The following is a 22,749-nucleotide window of genomic DNA, read 5'->3' as shown; positions in this document are numbered from 1 at the left end:
CATTCTTTTAAATAAACGAAATAGAATTAGCGTATCATTTTATGACCAAATAAAATGATTTAACAAATGAATGAAAAGCATATCTATACTCTCTTCAAACAGTAGATAAGTGTTTTACCATGTGGTTATGTTTATAGTTTTACGAACAGATAATTAATTCACTGACAGTACCCATACAGAATAATATGGGAAACTCATAAGAATTAGGGGGTAGGTCTATAAGAAACTTTATCTCTTATAGAACATACTTGGAATTGGGACGAAATGTCTGATTCATCCGATCCGCTAGGTGGCAGCACTGAGAATGTGGACGTCGAAACAAAATCAGCAGAACCAGTCAGTACTTCCCTTGCTCTGTGGCTGCATGTGCGTTATTGTTTATCTTTGAATGCAAACGTGTTTATTGCAAACGGGGATTGCAATTATGTCATGATATAACTGTACTGGCTTCTCAGTAAATTGATTCTGAACACCCATACCGCCTCAGATTGTTGCCTTCGTCTCTGCAGGTAGGCTATTTGATGTCTCTTGCAGTAGTAACTAGCTAGCTGATGGTTAGCTAGCTCTGGTCCAGTACGTGTTATTCTATTTAGGAGCAACTCGTTGTTTTCGCGCGATTAGACCAGAGCAAGCTGACCTAGCGTCATAAATCAGCCAATCAACTGAATAACTACAGGAGCTATAGCGTTCCACAATACAAGCTATCAGATAAACTTCGCTGCAAGTATCTAACTGTCGACTTAATTGCCTATGTAATCAATGCATTATTTATCCAAAAGTAACTTAGGTACTACTTCGTTTTGCACCAACAATACATTTGGTATACTTTTTTTTTTTTTTTTTATCCTTAAAAAAAGAGACCTCTCTTTGCAGCAACATGTAGTGTTGAATTTCACAATGAAGATCTATTGTGGCTCAGTTGGTAGAGCATGGTGTTTGCAACGCCAGGGCTGTGGGTTCGATTCCCACGGGGGACCAGTACGGAGAAAAAAATGTATGAAATGTATGCATTCACTACTGTAAGTCGCTCTGGATAAGAGCGTCTGCTAAATGACTAAAATGTAAATGTTTTTATCCTATAATGATTTCATGGATTTTTAGGTTAGGGATGTGAAAGGTTTAAAAACCAGTCAGGGGGGTCTTTCTCACCAATAATAGTTTATTTAATATATCTACTTTGGAGAGAGAGAGTGCTGTTGGTTTCTTTATTCTTCTTTGGTCCATTTGATTCTAATTTAGATTCTTCAATCTTACGTCGTACGCTTAATTTTCTCATTTCTAATATTCTTATTTATTTAATCTCCATTGAATCTGTTTCTTACAGATGATGACCAGCTCTTTCTTTAAAGGAGAGGACAAGACATCCCCCACAGGGTTCCAGCCTAGAGCTACAAGACCCTGAGACATTAGTTTAACAGAACAAGTTTCTCTGCCCAGATTGAGACTAGGGGCAATGTTCCCCTGCTCAGACGTTGCATTCATCAACCAATGGTTGCCTGCCACGCCATCAACTGTGTCATCGACTGACAGATTGCTATAACATGATCTGGTTAGTTGAAACTTAAAATACATATCCAGGCGCTGTGAGATCAGGTCAGACGTCAGCAACTTCTGAGCAGAGGAACGCGCCTTACATTAACTCAAAGTGGAGGGAGGAGATTCACTGCATAGCGTTAACCTGAATCAAATCAAAATGGCTGCTGTCGTTTCTTTACCTATCGTGAGACTCCACAGACTAACGAAGGATCAACTGTCTCTCGCTGCTCAGAAGAACAATAACAAACCAGGGAGAAAACCAACAAATAAGAAAAACTTCACCACCACCAGAGGAAAGAAACAATCCACAGGAAAAGGAAACGACTCTGCTGACAGCAAAAGTGTTTCTAGCCAGGAATCGCCGGCCCCTAAGTGGTGGGGTCGCCCCAAGGGAAGCAAAAACAAACCCAAAATAACTCTCAAACTTTCCAATGCCATCTTAAGGCCTGATGAGATAAAACAAGAGGTAGGTTTAAACTTGTGGCTTTTAAATGAACATTTAATTGAGATCTTGTATAGCATTTGTATCTGTCTGTGTGAATGTTACAGCTATATGTTTACTAGATATATCTGTGGGAATGTTGCAGCTATATGTTTACTAGACAGCTGTCTGTGTGAATGTTGCAGCTATATGTTTACTAGATATCTGTCTGTGTGAATGTTACAGCTATGTTTACTTGATATCTGTCTGTGTGAACGTTAGTTATATGTTAACTAGATATCTGTCTGTGTGAATGTTACAGCTATGTTTACTAGATATCTGTCTGTGTGAATGTTACAGCTATGTTGACTAGATATCTGTGTGTGTGAATGTTACAGCTATACACTACTAGTTAAAAGCTTTAGAACACCTACTCATTCAAGGTTTTTCTTTATTTTTACTATTTTCTACATTGTAGAATAATAGTGAAGACATCAAAACTATGAAATAACACATATGGGAATCAAGAAGTAACCAAAAGTGTTAAACAAATCAAAATATATTTGAGATTCTTCAAATAGCCACCCTTTGCCTTGATGACAGCTTTGCACACTCTTGGCATTCTCTCAGCTTCATGAAGTAGTCACCTGGAGTGCATTTTAATTAACAGGTGTGCCCTGTTAAGTTAATTTGTGGAATTTCTTTCCTCAATGTGTTTGAGCCAATCAGTTTAGTTGTGAGAAGGGGGGGGGGGTATACAGAAGATAGCCCTATTTGGTAAAAGACCAAGTCCATATTATGGCAAGAACAGCTCAAATAAGCAAAGAGAAACGACAGTCCATCATTACTTGAAGACATGATGGTCAGTCAACACAGAAAATTAAGAACTTTGAAAGTTTCTTCAAGTGCAGTCGCAAAACCTATCTAGCGCTATGATGAAACTGGCTCTCATGAGGACCGCCACAGGAATGCAAGACCCAGAGTTACCTCTGCTGCAGCGGATAAGTTCATAAGAGTTACCAGCCTCAAATTGCAGCCCAAATAAATGCTTCAGAGTTCAAGTAACAGACACATCTCAACATCAACTGTTCAGAGGAGACTGTGTGAATCAGGCCTTCATCGTCGAATTGTTGCAAAGAAACCACTACTAAAGGACACCAACAAGAAGAAGAGATTTGCTTGGACCAAGAAACACGAGCAATGGACATTAGACCGGTGGAAATGTGTCCTTTGGTCTGGAGTCCAAATTGGAGATTTTTGGTTCTAACCTCTGTGTCTTTGTGAGATGCGGTGTGGGTGAACAGATCTCCGCATGTGTATTTCCCACCGTAAAGCATGGAGAAGAAGGTGTTATGGTGTGGGGGTGCTTTGCTGGTGACACTGTCTGTGATTTATGTAGAATTCAAGGCACACTTGACCAACATGGCTACCACAGCATTCTGCAGCGATACGCCATCACATCTGGTTTGCACTTAGTCCCACTATCATTTGTTTTTGAACAGGACAATGACCCAACACACCTCCAGGCTGTGTAAGGGCTATTTTACCAAGAAGGAGAGCGATGGAGTGCTGCATCAGATGACCTGGCCTCCACAATCCCCCGACCTCAACCAAATTGAGATGGTTTGGGATGAGTCGGACCGCATAGTGAGGGAAAAGCAGCCAACAAGTTCCCAGCATATGTGGGAACTCCTTCTAGACTGTTGGAAAAGCATTCCAGGTGAAGCTGGTTGAGTGAATGCCAATAGTGTGCAAAGCTGTCAAGGCAAAGGGTGGCTATTTGAAGAATCTCAAATATTTGGAATTGTTTAAAACTTTTTTACTACATGATTCCATATGTGTCATTTCATAGTTTTGATGTCTTCTACAATGTAGAAAATAGTAAAAAATAAAGAAAAACCCTTCAATGAGCAGGTGTTCTAAAGCTTTTGACCGGCGGTGTATGTTTACTATATATCTGTGTGTGTGTGTGAATGCTGCTGGTATATGTTTTACTAGATATCTTGACGTATCATACAACCAGCACTGAAGTCTCCTCTTGGAAAATAAAGCTATTCTATTCTAAACCAGGTGAAACAAGAGATGGACGAGCTGCCTATCGAAATGAGAAGTGATGAACACTGGTTGAACGCTGTGAAGCCAGAGAGCTACGACCCAGAGATGGGTAACACCAGGGGACCTACAGAGAGCGACCCCAGGACAGATGCACATCACTTGGGTATCAAGACGGAGGATGCCCCCCTGTACCACCAGGATGGAGGGAGGCAGCTGCGGTCGTCTACCGTTCAGCTGTTCAATCTGGCTGCGTTGCGGTCCGAGCCGGAATGGTGGCCTCGCAACCAGAAGGTCCGCCGGTTCCCGTGTCCAGATTGCGGCCAGAAGTTCTTCTCCAAAACCACACTGGAGTTACATTCCCGGATCCACACCCAGTACCAGCCGTACTCCTGTGAGGTGTGCCATAAAACGTTCTCCCGGAAAGGCGGTCTGGTCGAGCACCGACCAATCCATGCAGCGGAACGCCCCTTTGCCTGCCTCCAATGCGGCAGGACCTTCACGTTCAAATCTAACCTGACCCGGCACATGCGGTTCCACAGTGATGCACGGCCCTACGTCTGCCCACAGTGCGGCCAAGGCTTCAAGATCTCCGCCCAACTCAAGAGCCACATGATTTCCCACAGCGGGTATAAACCGTACGTGTGCCCGGAGTGCGGCCAGAGTTTCGTCCGTTACATGAGTCTGAAGTATCATCGGCTGAGCCACACCGGCGAGCGCCCGCTGTCCTGCCCAGAGTGTCCCATGACCTTTGCCCGGCCGCACACCCTTATGATCCACCGGCGACAGCACACCGGGGAGACACCATTTTCTTGCCAGGACTGTGGGAAGAGGTTCAAACAGGGGTGCCAACTGAAAGACCACGTTAGAAGGAAACACACAGGGGAGAAACCATACAAATGCTCCGAGTGTGACAAGTGCTTTGTCACTTCGGCGTCCCGTAAAGTGCACATGGTTGTCCACACAGGAGAGAAGCCTTACAAATGCACAGAGTGCTGTAGGAGCTACAGTCAGAGTGGGGGCCTGAAGAGGCACAGGTGTGAGCAGCAAACCAGGTGAGAGGAACCTTGGGGTATGCCCCAAATGGCACCCTATTCTCTAAGTAGTGCACTAGGGACCATAGGGCTCTGGTCAAAAGTAGTGCACTATATAGGGTTCTGGTCAAAAGTAGTGCACTGTATAGGGAATAGGGTGCCATTTGGGACATAGACCCAGTGTTCTGAGTGTAGAAACTGGAGAGTGGATCCTTGAAGCAGCACAGGTGTAAGCAGCCACGTAGGTGACAGAAGCCAGGTGAGCGGATTCTCAGGTGTCCTGAGTTGGGAAACTGGCCTTTGTTTATACCGGATTTAAAGGAGCAATCTGGGATTGGTACATCCATTTTTTAAAACTTTGATTCTTGAGGAATATAACTTAGAAATGCCTCTTGAATTTAGTTATTGTTTTACCCCATCAGAACTCTAAATACACTGCTCAAAAAAATAAAGGGAACACTTAAACAACACATCCTAGATCTGAATGAAAGAAATAATCTTATTAAATACTTTTTTCTTTACATAGTTGAATGTGCTGACAACAAAATCACACACAAATAATCAATGGAAATCCAATTTATCAACCCATGGAGGTCTGGATTTGGAGTCACACTGAAAATTAAAGTGGAAAACCACACTACAGGCTGATCCAACTTTGATGTAATGTCCTTAAAACAAGTCAAAATGAGGCTCAGTAGTGTGTGTGGCCTCCACGTGCATGTATGACCTCCCTACAACGCCTGGGCATGCTCCTGATGAGGTGGCGGATGGTCTCCTGAGGGACCTCCTCCCAGACCTGGACTAAAGCATCCGCCAACTCCTGGACAGTCTGTGGTGCAACATGGCGTTGGTGGATGGAGCGAGACATGATGTCCCAGATGTGCTCAATTGGATTCAGGTCTGGGGAACGGGCGGGCCAGTCCATAGCATCAATGCCTTCCTCTTGCAGGAACTGCTGACACACTCCAGCCACATGAGGTCTAGTATTGTCTTGCATTAGGAGGAACCCAGGGCCAACCGCACCAGCATATGGTCTCACAAGGGGTCTGAGGATCTCATCTCGGTACCTAATGGCAGTCAGGCTACCTCTGGCGAGCACATGGAGGGCTGTGCGACCCCCCCCCCCCCCCCCAAAGAAATGCCACCCCACACCATGACTGACCCACCGCCAAACCGGTCATGCTGGAGGATGTTGCAGGCAGCAGAACATTCTCCTCGGCGTCTCCAGACTCTGTCACGTCTGTCACGTGCTCAGTGTGAACCTGTTTTCATCTGTGAAGAGCACAGGGTGCCAGTGGCGAATTTGCCAATCTTGGTGTTCTCTGGCAAATGCCAAACATCCTGCACGGTGTTGGGCTGTAAGCACAACCCCCACCTGTGGACGTCGGGCCTTCATACCACCCTCATGGAGTCTGTTTCTGACCGTTTGAGCAGACACATGCACATTTGTGGCCTGCTGGAGGTCATTTTGCAGGGCTCTGGCAGTGCTCCTTTTGCTCCTCCTTGCACAAAGGCGGAGGTAGCGGTCCTGCTGCTGGGTTGTTGCCCACCTACGGCCTCCTCCACGTCTCCTGATGTACTGGCCTGTCTCCTGGTAGCGCCTCCATGCTCTGGACACTACGCTGACAGACACAGCAAATCTTCTTGCCACAGCTCGCATTGATGTGCCATCCTGGATGAGCTGCACTACCTGAGCCACTTGTGTGGGTTGTAGACTCCGTCTCATGCTACCACTAGAGTGAAAGCACCACCAGCATTCAAAAGTGACCAAAACATCAGCCAGGAAGCATAGGAACTGAGAAGTGGTCTGTGGTCTCCACCTGCAGAACCACTCCTTTATTGGGGGTGTCTTGCTTATAATTTCCACCTGTTGTCTATTCCATTTGCACAACAGCATGTGAAATTTATTGTCAATCAGTGTTGCTTCCTAAGTGGACAGTTTGATTTCACAGAAGTGTGATTGACTTGGAGTTACATTGTGTTGTTTAAGTGTTCCCTTTATTTTTTTGAGCAGTGTATATGATCGCCTCACCAGGGAAAACAATAGGCTGTTCCATTGACTGTTATATCAGTTATTGAACCCTCAATAAAATGATCTGTTTTCATTGTGATGCAGTCCCACTCTCACCTGATGTGTGATGTGAACGTACAGGGCCGGTTTCCCCAGACGCAGATTACGCCAAATCCTGGAATTAAAAGCAGGAGAATCTCCAGTGAAATAGGTTTTTATCCTAGCACTAGGCTTAATCTGTGTCCAGGAAACCGGCCCGCGATGTTGTAAAACAGTCTTTGTTTAGAAAACAATCATCTACTATTAATGGCATGGTTAGTAGAGACTGAAAGCCTTTTGTTGGAGAGGATTATTAGGATGTCTAGAACAGGTATGTACCATGGTGATGGGTGGAACGGAGCAAATGGAATGGCTTCAAACACATGGGAACCATATGTTTGATGTATTTGATGCCGATCCAGTTATTCACCACAAGCCCGTCCTCCCCAATTAAGGTGCCACCAACCTCCTGTGGTGCCATGCTTGTCATTTTTGCCCAACTGATTAATCGAACTGATCAATAACCGTGTGTGTGTGTGTGTATGAGAGAGATGAGGGTTAGTCAGAAAGAGAAGAGCGTAAAAGTGATGGTTTAAACAACACTGACAGGTTCAGGGAAGCTCACTAAGGAATGATGGAGAAGATTACAATATAACTGAAGATTCACACTGCTTAAAGGTGAGATCCCTTTCGGCTACTAAACCAGAGCCATGTCTTATGTATCCAGCAGGTTAGCGTGATTAACAGGGTTGGCTGTAGGAATGATCTATGTGACATTTTGGTTTGACCTTTGACCTTGTAGCCTAACGGGGCAGTTGAAGGGCACTACGAAACACGCCAGCACTGCATGAACTTGAAACTTGATAGTTGACTAAAAGTAGATGTATGAATCTGCTATATTCTGAGCTAACTAAATGGACATATAGTTTTTACTTATACGGATTGAGGTATATTAACGACTTAAACATTTTAAAATAATCTGAAATGTAACAGGAATCAAATTCAAATTGCTGCAATATTGCTTTGCAATAAGTTACATTGGGACAAGATGTCCCATAACATCTGTTCAGTCATTTGGTGACGTGTTTTTCTTGAAGCGACTTTTAGTTTTTTTAAATTAACTGTCTCAGTAGACAACGTATCAAAGGAAACCACACCTGTTTGATTAAGGTCATTCCATGGCACTTCCTGTAACCCCCTACTGCTCCAGGGACAGCGTTGATAAAGGCTGACCTTGGCTTTGACCTCAGTTCTTCAGGCTGTCTCAGGGATATACAAGCATTTGCAATTCACACAAGTACACACTTGTACAAGTGTGAAATAGGACAAATATAAGCACCTGCGTACCATACTGTCGAGGTAAATGTTATTCAATGTTTTCTTAAGTCAGGGGGGAAGGAATTACCGGGAAGATAAACATAAAACTAAGTAATGCTGTAACACCTGGGCTGTCAGGAGGATTAATAGTTGATTACCAGAATTTTGTCAAATATTCAGACTTAAAAAAAAAAAATGCTATGAATCAATATATATAGTAGTGTTAGATTGTATTTCTAATGTTTTGATTTCACATCTGTTACACTAAACAATAAAGAAGACCACCACAGCTGTGACAGTATGGCTGAGGTAATTAGAGGAGAACAGACTGTGACTCAGGCAAGAAGCCCCTCAGAATGAGCTTTTCATTTTGTTTTTGGTGTCTTGACTTTTACTGGTTTCAGGTTCTGGAATGTAGTAATTTATAGGACTCATTTCGATTGTATCTGATTTTCTCTAGGCAGAAAGCCACTGGCGTTATCATCAAGAGTCTTATCGCTGTGGTCCCGTGTGCACTTACATGTCAGTATCTCAGAGAGAGCCTTACTCACACTCATTTTTACTGTGTTTTGCATTTGATGTGATTCATGCTTTTCAATCTGTTGTTAATGCAGATAAATTATGATTTAAACTAATGTGAAATCAACCAAATATTTCACCCTGTCATTGAATTTAAGTTAAAAGTTGGAAGGCAATTCCCTTAAGTTGATGACTTTTGGCAAATCCAATCAGTTTTCCACGTTGATTCAACATCACATTGAATATTTTGGTTTAAATGATGTGGAAACAACATTGATTCAACCAATTTTTTTTGCCCAGTGGGACTGTGAGCTTAGAATAGTTCTGCTGGGTATGCCTGTAGGAGGAAAGAGTGCAACAGGAAACACCAAACTGGGGAGAAATGTCTTCACAGTAGAGGCTTCCTCTGTGTCTGTGACCAGTGTCAGTCAGAATATAGAGTTCTGGATGGGACCAACATCACCGTCATGGAAACCCCAGGAGTATTCAGTGAGATGAAGGTTAGGACAGTGAAATGCCTGGATCTCTCTCGTCCTCATGTTCTACTGCTGGGGAGATTCACCGACGAGGAGAAGGAACGCTGTTAAGTGAATCCAGGAGAGCTTTGGATCACGGGCCCCCAAAGTTCACCAGTGTGCTGTTCACACATAAAGACCAGTTGAAGGGTAAAGCTATAATGACCTTTCTGAAGAGCAGTCAAGACCTTCAGGTGCTCAATGCTAACTGGTGGTGGATCCAATGTCTTCAACATTGAAGTCAAAGGCAACATTGGAGAAGTTAAATGACAGCTTGAAAATATTGATACAGTATTATACCAGAACTGGGGATACTACTACATGGAAGAGGCAGAAAGAAAGAGCAACGGAAGAGGCTGAGAAACATAGGTGAAGAGCAAAGAAAGACAGTATTTTACAACATCCATTTTCTGCCTTCCAGGAGGCAAAACATTTGACATAAAATATCTAGCACAACTAGCTACATGAATTTGTCACTTCAAACAGTAGCGGGGTGATTATGCAGCTACGGGCACTTCCATGTCCTCGGGTCAATTTTGGGGATTTTATCAAAAATGAAACAAATACACATATTTGTATGTTAAGTTCACACTGGAATCACCCCATCATTTTTTAAACGCCTCTATCAAGTATTTTAGCTACTTTTCAGATGCATTTTATACCTCAATTTCACTATTTTGCCCTTGTCCCTGACCCAGACTTTTAAGCTTCTACTATGTTTTTCTATGAGAAAACAATAATTACACATTATATAATGTTATGTACTACAGAAAGAGTCAATTAAATCAAATCTATAACAATATTGTGAGTATGCCCTTTATATTGTTTATTACACAAAATATATGTCCTTTGGGAGTGGTGTCATTTCCACCACTGAGGACAAATTCCTCATTAACGTTTTTTCAAGAGAATGTTAATTTAGTTACCATGGAAACATTGTGACACTGAAGCACATGGCTGCAGTGGACAGTTGTTCCAGATGTGCTGTCCAGAAGTTGAAGAAAAATCGAGGTAAATATTGCTTGTGTAGAGAATATTTTATTTCCAAACAGGCTCTAATTTCTTTATGTATTTAGTGTAAACGATATGCTAGCTGTAATACTAATCAAAGCATGCTAAGATGTCTGTCAATTTTCTCCAGAAACTGTAGAAATGTAATTTCCATCACAGTCATTTCCATCACAAACTTAAGTGTGGTGGAAATGACACAAAAAATCCATTATCTTATTTGTTTTTACTTTACTTTTTTTATACTTTAGGCTTATTAACCATTTTTAAATTAATTGAATCTAGAAAATGCTCAAAGGTGTGCACAAGTTGAAAACTAAGTAGCATTTGACTTTATTTTTAGAAGACGCCACATAAAACAGCACAGAGGTCACAGACATATAGAAACAAAATTTTAAAAATTATCCTATACGATACCAGGAACATCTGCAAAAAGACAGGGAGAGATACTGGAAGAAAAAAGAGAAGGGAGAAGTGAAATCTATCTCTGAGCTTACAAAGCGAGAACAAAGAAATTAGATGGCAATGAAAATGTAACCAACGGAATAGAAGACAGACTTTAAAGAGAACAGTTGCAATGGAGACCGACCTATCAGGCAACACACCACCTCAGTCACCAGATGACTTGCAGCCAGAACACGAGGCTAACATACCTGCCCCTAACTTACCTGCCCCTGATTCACACCCTGATACCCCTTCCTCATCGTCAGCAACATGAATGAGAAGTCGAATACTTGCTGGAAAGAAAAAGGTTGGAAGAGGTCACTCAAAAGCATACAAAGATCTTAGTATGACAAATGTCAAACTTAATAAGGCTTTACGGAAAGCTGAGAAATACAAAAAAAGGTATGATCGACTGATGAACAAAATGAAGAGACAAGATTCCCCAAAGACAAAACAGCAAATGAAGGGAACTCCGAAGAACTTGAGAAGGATTTTATTGTTTCAAAATGCCATCAATGTAGAGGCAACATCCTGAGAAAGTATGGCCTGGTCAAACCGAGAATTTGGATTTTCAGCAAAAGCAATAAGGGCAAATGAAAACAGGCCATCAAGTCTTCAATACTCCAGGAAAAATCAGTGTAACAGAATTAGCACTGCCACAGAAGAGAAAAATCACTATATTCTATGAATGTGATGACAAGAGCAGAGCAACAACAGGGAAAAAGGACACACTTTTTTATTTATTTATTTATTTTACCTTTATTTAACCAGGTAGGCTAGTTGAGAACAAGTTCTCATTTGCAACTGCGACCTGGCCAAGATAAAGCATAGCAATTCGACACATACAACAACACAGAGTTACACATGGAATAAACAAAACATTGTCAATAATACAGTAGGAAAAAATTAAACAAAAAGTCTATACAGTGAGTGCAGATGAGGTAAGATAAGGGAGTTAAGGCAATAAATAGGCCATGTTGGCGAAGTAATTACAATATGGCAATTAAACACGAATGGTAGATGTGCAGAAGATGAATGTGCAAGTAGATCTACTGGGGTGCAAAGGAGCAAGATAAATAAATAAATACAGTATGGGGATGAGGTAGATAGATGGGCGGTTAACAGATGGGCTATGTACAGGTGCAGTGATCTGTGAGCTGCTCTGACAGCTGGTGCTTAAAGCTAGTGAGGGAGATATGAGTCTCCAGCTTCAGTGATTTTTGCAGTTCGTTCCAGTCATTGGCAGCAGAGAACTGGAAGGAAAGGCGACCAAAGGAGGAATTGGCTTTGGGAGTGACCAGTGAGATATACCTGCTGGAGCGCGTGCTACGAGTGGGTGCTGCTATGGTGACCAGTGAGCTGAGATAAGGCAGGGCTTTACCTAGCAGAGACTTGTAGATAACCTGTAGCCAGTGGGTTTGGTGACGAGTATGAAGCGAGGGCCAACCAACGAGAGCATACAGGTCGCAGTGGTGGGTAGTATATGGGGCTTTGGTGACAAAACAGATGGCACTGTGATAAACTGCATCCAATTTGTTGAGTAGAATGTTGGAGGCTATTTTATAGATGACATCGCCGAAGTCGAGGATCGGTAAGATGGTCAGTTTTACGAGGGTATGTTTGGCAGCATGAGTGAAGGATGCTTTGTTGCGATATAGGAAGCCGATTCTAGATTTAATTTTGGATTGGAGATGCTTAATGTGAGTCTGGAAGGAGAGTTTACAGTCTAACCAGACACCCAGGTATTTGTAGTTGTGCACATATTCTAAGTCAGAACCGTCCAGAGTAGTGATGCTGGACGGGCGGGCAGGAGCGGGCAGCGATCGATTGAAGAGCATGCATTTAGTTTTACTTGCATTTAAGAGCAGTTGGAGGCCACGGAAGGAGAGTTGTATGGCATTGAAGCTCGTTTGGAGGTTAGTTAACACAGTGTCCAAAGAGTGGCCAGAAGTATACAGAATGGTGTCGTCTGCGTAGAGGTGGATCAGAGAATCACCAGCAGCAAGAGCGACATCATTGATGTATACAGAGAAGAGAGTCGGCCCGAGAATTGAACCCTGTGGCACCCCCATAGAGACTGCCAGAGGTCCGGACAACAGGCCCTCCGATTTGACACACTGAACTGTATCAGAGAAGTAGTTGGTAAACCAGGCGAAACAATCATTTAAGAAACCAAGGCTGTTGAGTCTGCCAATAAGAATGTGGTGATTGACAGAGTCGAAAGCCTTGGCCAGGTCAGTGAATATGGCTGCACAGTAATGTCTCTTATCGATGGCGGTTATGATATCGTTTAGGACCTTGAGCGTGGCTGAGGTGCACCCATGACCAGCTCTGAAACCAGATTGCATAGCGGAGAAGGTAAGTTGGGATTCGAAATGGTCGGTGATCTGTTTGTTAACTTGGCTTTCGAAGACCTTAGAAAGACAGGGTAGGATAGATATAGGTCTGTAGCAGTTTGGGTCTAGTGTCACCCCCTTTGAAGAGGGGGATGACCGCGGCAGCTTTCCAATCTTTGGGAATCTCAGACGATACAAAAGAGGTTGAACAGGCTAGTAATAGCGGTTGCAACAATTTCGGCAGATAATTTTAGAGAGGGTCCAGATTGTCTAGCCCGGATGATTTGTAGGGGTCCAGATTTTGCATCTCTTTCAGAACATCAGCTATCTGGATTTGGGTGATGGAGAAATGGTGGGGGCTTGGGCGGGTTGCTGTGGAGGGTGCCGGACAGTTGACCGGGGTAAAGGTAGCCAGGTGGAAAGCATGGCCAGCCGTATAGGAATGCTTTTTGAAATTCTCAATTATAGTGGATTTATCGGTGGTAACAGTGTTTCCTAGCCTCAGAGCAGTGGGCAGCTGGGATGAGGTGCTCTTATTCTCCATGGACTTTACAGTGTCCCAGAACTTTTTTGAGTTTGTACTACAGGATGCAAATTTTTGTTTGAAAAAGCTAGCCTTAGCTTTCCTAACTGCCTGTGTATATTTGTTCCTAACTTCCCTGAAAAGTTGCATATCACAGGGGCTATTTGATGCTAATGCAGAACGCCATAGGATGTTTTTGTGTTGGTCAAGGGCAGACAGGTCTGGAGTGAACCATGGACTATATCTATTCCTAGTTCTACATTTTTTGAATGGGGCATGCTTATTTAAGATGGTGAGGAAGGCACTTTTAAAGAATAACCAGGCATCCTCTACTGACGGGATGAGGTCTATGTCATTCCAGGATACCCCGGCCAGGTCGATTAGAAAGGCCTGCTCGCAGAAGTGTTTTAGGGAGCGTTTGACAGTGATGAGGGGTGGTTGTTTGATCGCAGACCCATTACGGATGCAGGCAATGAGGCAGTGATCGCTGAGATCTTGATTGAAAACAGCAGAGGTGTATTTAGAGTGCAGGTTGGTCAGGATGATATCTATGAGGGTGCCCGTGTTTACGGATTTGGGGTTGTTGTACGTGGTAGGTTCATTGATAATTTGTGTGACTAACCAGGACAGTAATGGATGAGGCATATTGATATTAGAGAGAAGCATGCATAGCCAAGTGATCATATGGGTCCAGTGAGTGTTTGGGCTGGCTGGGGACATGGCGATTCAGACAGTTAGCAGTCCGGGGCTAATAAGCAACCATTAGTAGGCCGGGGCTAACAAGCTAGCAGTTAGCAGACTGGTGCTAGCAAGCTAGCAGTTAGCAGACCGGGGTTAGCAAGCAAGCTAGCAGTTAGCAGACCGGGGTTAGCAAGCAAGCTAGCAGTTAGCAGATCGGGGCTAGCAAGCTAGCAGTTAGCAGACCGGGTCTAACAAGTTAGCAGAAGGGCCTTTGGGGGACGTCGCGATGGAGGTAAGTCTGTTTTTGCCTCTTCGTGCGGTGACGTCGATAGACCAGTCGTGGATTTGTAGGGTTCCAAGTAGCTCTAGGTAGCTAGCAGGCCGCGGTTAGCAGAATGGGCCTTCAGCGGACGTCACGCCTGAGGGGCCTGTTGGAATCCTTGGGCAGATTATGTCGGTATTCCAGTCGTAGAGGATCGGCGGGGTTCCGTGCCCCGTACCGGCAGTAGAAGGGGTCCGGATATTGTAGTCCAGGAGTGGGCTTCGGTGGTAGCCCAGGAGCCCTAGCCGGGCTAGCTTCAGGCTAATTGGTGCTTGCTCCGGGATGGTAACGCTAGCCAGGAGTAGTCACCCGGGATTGCGGTTAGTTAGTTGCGAAGATCCAGATGAAAATGTTCAGAGTTTGTGGTAGGAATCCGGGGATATGAACAGATTTTTTTTTTGAAAAATAGGTCCGTTATGCTCTGGTTTGAGTCACGTTGTACGAACTGGTGAGAGCTTTCCAAGCTGAAGGTTAGCTGATGACCGCTAGCAGTGGTTTGCTGACTGATAGCTGGTAGGTAGTTAGCTGGCTAGCTTCAGTTGAGGGATTCCAGATCTGAAGTAAATAGAAATACTTTACAAAAAAACAGATCCACGCCACATTGAGTGAGGCGGGTTGCAAGAGAGTATTTAGAAGTTGAGGTTTAGGAAAATATTTTAAAAGTTATGCGAAGAGAAATATATACAAGGGACACGACAGGACAAAGACGTCTGACTGCTACGCCATCTTGGATAACGAGGAACAAGAAGAAAAAGCAGAAGCACTTCTTGAATGGCACAATTCAGAACCTTTATCAGAAGTTTAAGAGGGAATATTCAGAAATTCAAATTTCCTACTGTGAATTCTGCATAAGATGTCCTTTTTGGGTTGTCAAGCCAACAGTCCAGGATAGGGACACATGTCTCTACAAAACCCACGCCAACCTCCAGTTTATGGTGGACAAACTACAGCATCACAAAGTGATCAGCTGCAGCAACATTGAGAACGTTTTTGAGTCTTTGTGCTGTGAGAACCTGGAGAAAGAGTGCATGTATAGAGAGTGCTCCCTTCGCCAAGCAAAAGAGCTTAAAACATCTGACTTTGATGCTGGTGAGCAGACATGGTGGTTTGAGTGGAAAAACAAAGCTGAAGAGAGAGAGAAGAAAAACAAAGAGGGAAACATGGAGAAGTTCACTGTACATTTGACAGTAAAAGAAAAGGTATGTGGCACACTGCAGATTCTATTGGAGAAGTTCTCCAAAGGATTGAAAGAGAAGTTGGGGAAACATGTGTACAACATTCAACACCAATACTCAACTGAGAGAATTAAGAGAATCTGGGGAAAGAGGAGATCATCGTGCATATTGACTTTGCAGAGAACTACCTGTGTAAATACACCAGTGAAATCCAGGCAGTTCACTTTGGTGATTCTCACAAGCAGGTGACCCTCCACACCTGTGTTGGATATACCACAAACGATACGGTTTCACTTTGCTCACTGAGCTCTTCTATGCAGCATACCCCTCTGCTATCTGGGCCCATCTCTCAAAACACTGGCCTACTTCCTTGAGCTCTGCCCATCGGCTACTGCTGTACACTTTGTGAGTGATGGGCCTACAAACCAGTATAGGTCTGAAATGTTTAACAATGGTTGTTGTTCAAAATGTTTGCAATAAAATAGTTTTCATACGTTTTTTTGTTTTTTTTTTTTACATGTAATTTCCATCACAACCCATATTTTGAGGTAAATGAGTATATTATGTATAGTTTACTTACATTTATTTGTTTTAAATATGGAATTCATATGGTTGTTATCATAATCTGACAAAAAGGTTGGGTGGAAATATGTTATTTTTCATGATAAATAAATGTTTTCAGCTGTCACCAAGGTAAGTTTATACATTCAGTCGTCGTGTTGAATTATTAATATTAGGAAAACCTTAAAAATCACTTTAAATAATATTCAATACAAATGTATAAGAAATCCGTTATAAATCAATTGTATGATATTTCATTTTCAACTAAAATGTATGTTTAATGACGTGATGGAAATGACATTTGTCAATGGCTGTCTGGGAAAAATGACAAAAATATATAAATTCCTGAATAGTACGATCGCAGCCATTATCAGATATAGTTTCTAGACAAATCAAAGACAAGTACAATACTGGTAAAATGGTGTTTGAATAAGTTTTCATTTCTGAAAGTTTGCACGGCCAAAGTGCCCGAAGTTGCATAATCACCCAGCAACGTGTATTACTATGTGGTTATGTTTATGGTGCAGATAATTCATTTACAGACAGTACACGCACAGATCAAAATTGAATATCTTTATCTCTTACAGAACACGTAGTATGGAAATGGAACGAAATGTCTTCATCCGCTCTGCTAGGTGGCAGCACTGAGAACGTGGAGGTCTTGGAACAAAATCAGCAACAGTAGTCACTACTTCCCTTGCGCTGTGGATACATGTGGTATTATTTATCTTGGAATGCAACAGTGTTTCTTGCAAACGGGGATTGCAATTATTTCTCTGAAATGAAATGTACTGGCTTCTCAGTAAACCGACTCGTACCAGCCATGACCGCTGCAGATTGTTGTCTCCGTCCCTACAGGTAGGCCATTAGATGTCTCTTGCAGTAGTAGACCAGAGCTAGCTGACCAAGCATCGACTAGCTAGCTACTGAATAACTACAGTAGCTATCGCTTTCCACAATGCAAGCTATCAAATAAACTTCGCTGCAAATATCCAACGGTGGAGTTGATTATCAATATATAATCAATACGGTATTCATCCAAAAGTAACTTTAGATACGGATTCGTTTTGCACCAACAGAATGCATTTGGCAGACTGTTTTATCCTTTAAAAAAACTCTTACGGCAACATGTAATTAGTGTTGTATTTCGCCATGAAGTTCTATTTAACCTAGAGTTATCTTGTGGATTTTAAGATTTTTAGACCCCAATAATTGTTTATTTAAAGCTGCAATATGTAACTTTCAGGGCTATCGGACCAAATTCACATAGAAATGTAAGTTATAGATCTGTCATTCTCATTGAAAACAAGTCTCAGAAGCGGTAGATCTGTTCTATGTGTACTATTTCTATGCTTCCCGTTCATAAGATTTGTTTTATGCTTCTTTTACTTTCAGTTTTGTACACCAGCTTCAAACAGCTGAAAATACTATCTTGGTTATGGAAAAGATACTTCACAGTGGTTTAGGGTACAATGATTCTCAACACTATACATGCATGTTTTGTCACAAACTGAAAGTAGGTGAACTATTTGAATTTTATCAACCAGGAAATGGCGGAGGGATTTCTGCGTAGGGCATCTTTACTATATTAATATATCTACTTTGGAGAGATGATACTATTCGTTTCCCTTATTCTTATTTTGGTCAATTCTATTTTTTTCTAGTTGATATGCTTCTTTTCTTACTTTGTAGGCTTAATTTTCTCAATTCTTATTTACTTTCTCTCCATTGTTTCTTACAGATGATGACCAGCTCTGTCTTTAAAGGAGAGGACAAGGCATCCCCCACAGGGTTCCAGCCTAGAGCTACAAGACCCTGAGACATTAGTTTAACAGAACAAGTTTCTCTGCCCAGATTGAGACTAGGGGTAATGTTCCCCTGCTCAGACGTTGCATTCATTAACCAGTGGTTGCGTGCCACACCTTCGACTGTGTCATCGACTGACAGATTGCTGTAACATGATTTGGTTAGTTAATACAATGCCTGGATAGGTATATTAAGTAAGATCTGTCAGGCGTCAGCAACTTTTGAGCAGAGAAACTCGCCTTACATCACCTCAAAATGGAGGGAGATAAACTAATTTCTTTACCTATCGTGAGACTCCACAGACTAACGAAGGATCAACTGTCTCTCGCTGCTCAGAAGAACAATAACAAACCAGGGAGAAAACCAACAAATAAGAAAAACTTCACCACCACCAGAGGAAAGAAACAATCCACAGGAAAAGGAAACGACTCTGCTGACAGCAAAAGTGTTTCTAGCCAGGAATCGCCGGCCCCTAAGTGGTGGGGTCGCCCCAAGGGAAGCAAAAACAAACCCAAGATAAGTCTACAACTCTCCAGCGCCATCTTGAGGCCTGACGAGGTAAAACAAGAGGTAGGTTTAAACTTGTGGCTTTTAAATGAACATTTAATTGAGATCGTGTATAGCATTTGTAACACTTTGTGAATGTTACAGCTATATGTTTACTAGATATCTTGACTGGTTGTAAGTTTCCTCAGATAAAAATGAAGGTATTCTAATTTAAACCAGGTAAAACAAGAGATGGACGAGCTGCCTATCGAAATGAGAAGTGATGAACACTGGTTGAACGCTGTGAAGCCAGAAAGCTACGACCCAGAGATGGGTAACACCAAGGGACCTCCTACAGAGAGCGACCCCAGGACAGATGCACATCACCTGGGTATCAAGACAGAGGATGCCCCCCTGTACCACCAGGATGGAGGGAGACGTCTACGGTCGGCTACCAGCCAGCCGTTCAATCTGACTGCATTCCGGTCCGACCCAGAATGGCGGCCTCGCAACCAGAAGGTCCGCCGGTTTCCGTGCCCAGATTGTGGACGGAAGTTCTTCTCCAAAACCACACTGGAGTTACATTCCCGGATCCACACCCAGTACCGGCCGTACTCCTGTGAGGTGTGCCATAAAACGTTCTCCCGGAAAGCCGGCTTGGACGAGCACCGGCCAATCCACGATGCGGAACGTCCTTTCACCTGCCTCCAATGCGGCAGGACCTTCACGTTCAAATCCAACCTGACCCGGCACATGCGGTTCCACAGCGATGCACGGCCCTACGTCTGCCCCCAGTGCGGCCAAAGCTTCAAGATCTCCGCCCACCTGAAGCGCCACATGACGGCCCACAGCGGGTATAAACCGTACGTGTGCCCGGAGTGCGGCCAGAGTTACATGAGTTACATGAGTCTGAAGTATCACCGACTGAGCCACACCGGCGAGCGCCCGCTGTCCTGCCCAGAGTGTCCCATGACCTTTGCCCGACCGCACATCCTTATGATCCACCGGCGACAGCACACCGGGGAGACGCCTTTCTCTTGCCAGGACTGTGGGAACCAGTTCAAACAGCGGTGCAAGCTGAAAGAACACATTAGAAGGAAACACAGGGGAGAAACCTTATAAATGCTCCGATTGCGACAAGTGCTTTGTCACTTCTACTTTGCGTAAAGTGCACATGGTTGTTCACACAGGGGAGAAGCCGTACAAATGCATGGAGTGCTGTAGGAGCTACAGTCAGAGTGGGTCCCTGAAGAGGCCCAGGTGTAAGAAGAAACCCAGGTGAGAGGGACCTCCGGGGTACATCCCAAATGCCACCCTATTCCCTAGAAAGTGCACTAGGGCCCACAGGGCTCTGGTCAAAAGTAGTGCACTATATGGAATAGGATGCCATTTGGGACACAGTCCCGGTGTTCTCAGTGTCGGAACTGGAGCGCAATGGAGTCGATCCTTAAAAAGTAGCACAGGTGAAAGGAACCAGGTTATAGGGTTCTCCGGTGTTCTGAGTAGGGAAACTGGACTTTGTTTATACAGGACTTAAAAAGGGACAATCTGTGATCCATTTTTGGACATATAGCCATTGATTCTTGAAAAATATAATGTATAACTGCCTCATGAACTTACTGCAGTTAAACTGTCTTACCCCAGTAGAACTCAAAATATAAGATCACCTGCCCATGGAAATCTCTAGGCCTATTCACTATCAATTATTGAACCCTCAATGAAATCAACCACTTTCACTGTGATGCAGTTTAACTTACCTGATGTGTATTGTAAATGTTCAGGGAAGGTTTCCCAGACACAGATGAAGCCAAATCCTGGACTAAAAAGCAAGAGAATCTCCATTGAAATAAGTTTTCATCCTGGGACTAGGCCCTCCTTGTAAACATTGTTTTTTTAAAAGTTGTATTGAAACGGCCCTGCACAACTGGTTAACTGATGAATTGAACAGATCAATAAACGGACTTGTTTTACTGTATCGTGTGTATGTGTCTCCATAGTGGCAGCGTTGAGGCAACACTGGGCAGGGTCAGAGTTCAGCAGGAAACACCATCATTGGCAGAGAGGCCTTCTGAGTGGACTTCTCTATGGTTGCCATGACCACAGATTGTGAGAGTTGGACCAGGCCAGCTGCTACTACCGCTAGAGGGTCAACCGGACGGGCCTCCCGCTGCTCCCGCCACGTCGTCGACACCCTGGGCCTTTCCGCCGCACCAGGACCCCACGCGTTCCTGCTGGTGATCAGGGGGTGAGGTTCACAGAGGAGGAAAGGGATACCCTCGTGAGGTGGATCCAGGAGAACTTTAGAGAAGAGTCTTTAATGTTCACCATGGTGCTGTTCACTGGGGGAGACCAGCTAGAGGGGAAACCAGTGGAGGACCTACTGAAGGACAACAGTCAACTGCTACAACTAATCAGTACCTGCAGGGACAGATATCATGTCTTCAACAACAAGGAGAAAGGTGACCACACTCAGGTCACTGAGCTGCTGGAGAAGATAGAGGAGATGGTGGAGAGCAATGGTGGAAACCACTTCAATGTCAACACACACCCAGTAAGGGAGAAAGAAGCGTCTGGTGTGGTGGTCACCATGGTGATGTTAGTGGCAGTTGGAGCTGTGTTCAAATTGATGGTTGATGACTTACTGTATGGAGCAAAATACAAGATGGTGGGAACTTGGAGAGAAAAGAAAGTGAAAATGAAAGGTTGACTCCTGAAAAATTGTGAAAATCAATGTATTCTTATGACTACATTGAATTACAGAGCTTTGATCTAAGTTTTGGTTAGACTCATTGTTGACATTTATTTACTCCCATTTTATGAGTGTGAATGATGGTCATATGTCATTAAGGAGAGATATAATTGTCAAAACATATTGTATCTCTATCATACATTGTTGTCCAACACAATTTGTATGCTGAAATCAAAATCAGTAACAAATCATGAAATAAATTGAGATTTTTATGAAAAAAATTATTTAACAAATGAATGAAAAGATCTACACTGAGTGTACAAAACATTAAGAACACCTACTCTTTCCATGACAGACTGACCAGGTGAATCCAGGTGAAAGATATGATCCCTTATTGATGTCACTTGTTAAATCCACTTCAATCAGTGTAGATGAGACAGGTTAAATATATATATATTTTTTTAAGCTTTGCGACAATTGAGACATGGATTGTGTATGTGTGCCATTCAGAGGGTGAATGCGCAAGACAACATATTTAAGTGGTTTGAACGGGGTATGGTAGTAGGTGCCAGGCACACCGGTTTGTGTCAAGAACTGCAACACTGCTGGGTTTTTCCACATTCAACAGTTTCCCGTGTGTATCAAGAATGTTCCACCACCCAAAGGACATCCAGCCAACTTGACACAACAGTAGGAAGCATTGGAGTCAACATGGACCAGCGTCCCTGTGGATTCCGTGCCCAGATGAATTGTGGCTGTTCTGAGGGCAAAAGTGGTGGGTGGCTCAACTCAATATTAGGAAGGTGTCCTTGATGTACACTCAGTTTATACTGTCTCTGTAAACAGTAAGTGTATTACTATGTTATTTTTATGGTTTAGGTAGAGGTCATGATTGTAGATAGTACACGCACAGATGAATAGGGGAAACCCATAAGAATCTATCTAGTGGTATTATACATGCATGGAAATGGAAGGAAATGTCTAATTTCTCCACTCCGCTAGGTGGCAGAAATGATCATGTGGACGTCTTGAACGAGCAGCAGAAGCAGTCACAACTTCCTTTGATCTGTCTGTGCAGGGTTGCCATGTTTACAGTTTTGACATTTGGGCAACTTTGAAAACGATGTCACGGGTGAAAATGTATTGGTTGCGGGTTTTTGGGCTACTTCTAAGTTGCACTGCGGTCACCATGGCATTTCTCTTAAATAATAAACACTGGCTGTTGACAAACATTCAGTTGATATACATATTATTCATATTTTATCCAATGATTG

The 22,749-nt window shown here is 43.2% G+C and overlaps 2 protein-coding genes and 1 long non-coding RNA gene across 5 annotated transcripts; all 3 read left to right on the top strand.

Moving 5' to 3' along the window:
- Positions 1 to 333: 333 nt before the first annotated feature.
- LOC106564339 (gastrula zinc finger protein XlCGF57.1) lies at positions 334 to 5,612 on the top strand. The gene is made up of 3 exons (XM_014130394.2): positions 334 to 509; positions 1,325 to 2,002; positions 4,028 to 5,612. Exons 2-3 carry the CDS (start codon positions 1,694 to 1,696, stop codon positions 5,066 to 5,068), a joined length of 1,350 nt encoding a protein of 449 aa, XP_013985869.1. The 5' UTR covers positions 334 to 509; positions 1,325 to 1,693; the 3' UTR covers positions 5,069 to 5,612.
- Positions 5,613 to 6,898: 1,286 nt separating this feature from the next.
- Positions 6,899 to 10,246, top strand: LOC123730904 (uncharacterized). Its single transcript, XR_006762336.1, has 2 exons — positions 6,899 to 8,932; positions 9,230 to 10,246. It is a non-coding gene; the product is annotated as an uncharacterized lncRNA (long non-coding RNA).
- Positions 10,247 to 16,860: 6,614 nt separating this feature from the next.
- Positions 16,861 to 21,781, top strand: LOC106591824 (zinc finger protein 771). 3 transcript variants are annotated; one of them, XR_006762334.1, is made up of 4 exons: positions 16,861 to 17,352; positions 18,236 to 18,870; positions 19,027 to 20,064; positions 20,784 to 21,781. XR_006762334.1 is itself a non-coding variant. In XM_014183091.2 (3 exons), exons 2-3 carry the CDS (start codon positions 18,556 to 18,558, stop codon positions 19,906 to 19,908), a joined length of 1,197 nt encoding a protein of 398 aa, XP_014038566.2. In that variant the 5' UTR covers positions 16,861 to 17,352; positions 18,236 to 18,555; the 3' UTR covers positions 19,909 to 20,761. The 3 variants fall into 3 exon arrangements, 2 of the variants coding, with proteins under 2 accessions (XP_014038566.2, XP_045565214.1); XM_014183091.2 differs by lacking the exon at positions 20,784 to 21,781 and having other exon boundaries at positions 19,027 to 20,761; XM_045709258.1 differs by lacking the exons at positions 16,861 to 17,352; positions 20,784 to 21,781 and adding an exon at positions 17,915 to 17,961 and having other exon boundaries at positions 19,027 to 20,761.
- Positions 21,782 to 22,749: the final 968 nt, after the last annotated feature.

This window comes from Salmo salar, chromosome ssa02, assembly GCF_905237065.1.
Source record: "Salmo salar chromosome ssa02, Ssal_v3.1, whole genome shotgun sequence".
In the NCBI taxonomy this organism is placed as follows: domain Eukaryota; kingdom Metazoa; phylum Chordata; class Actinopteri; order Salmoniformes; family Salmonidae; genus Salmo; species Salmo salar.
This window is presented reverse-complemented; position numbering and strand designations above follow the sequence as displayed.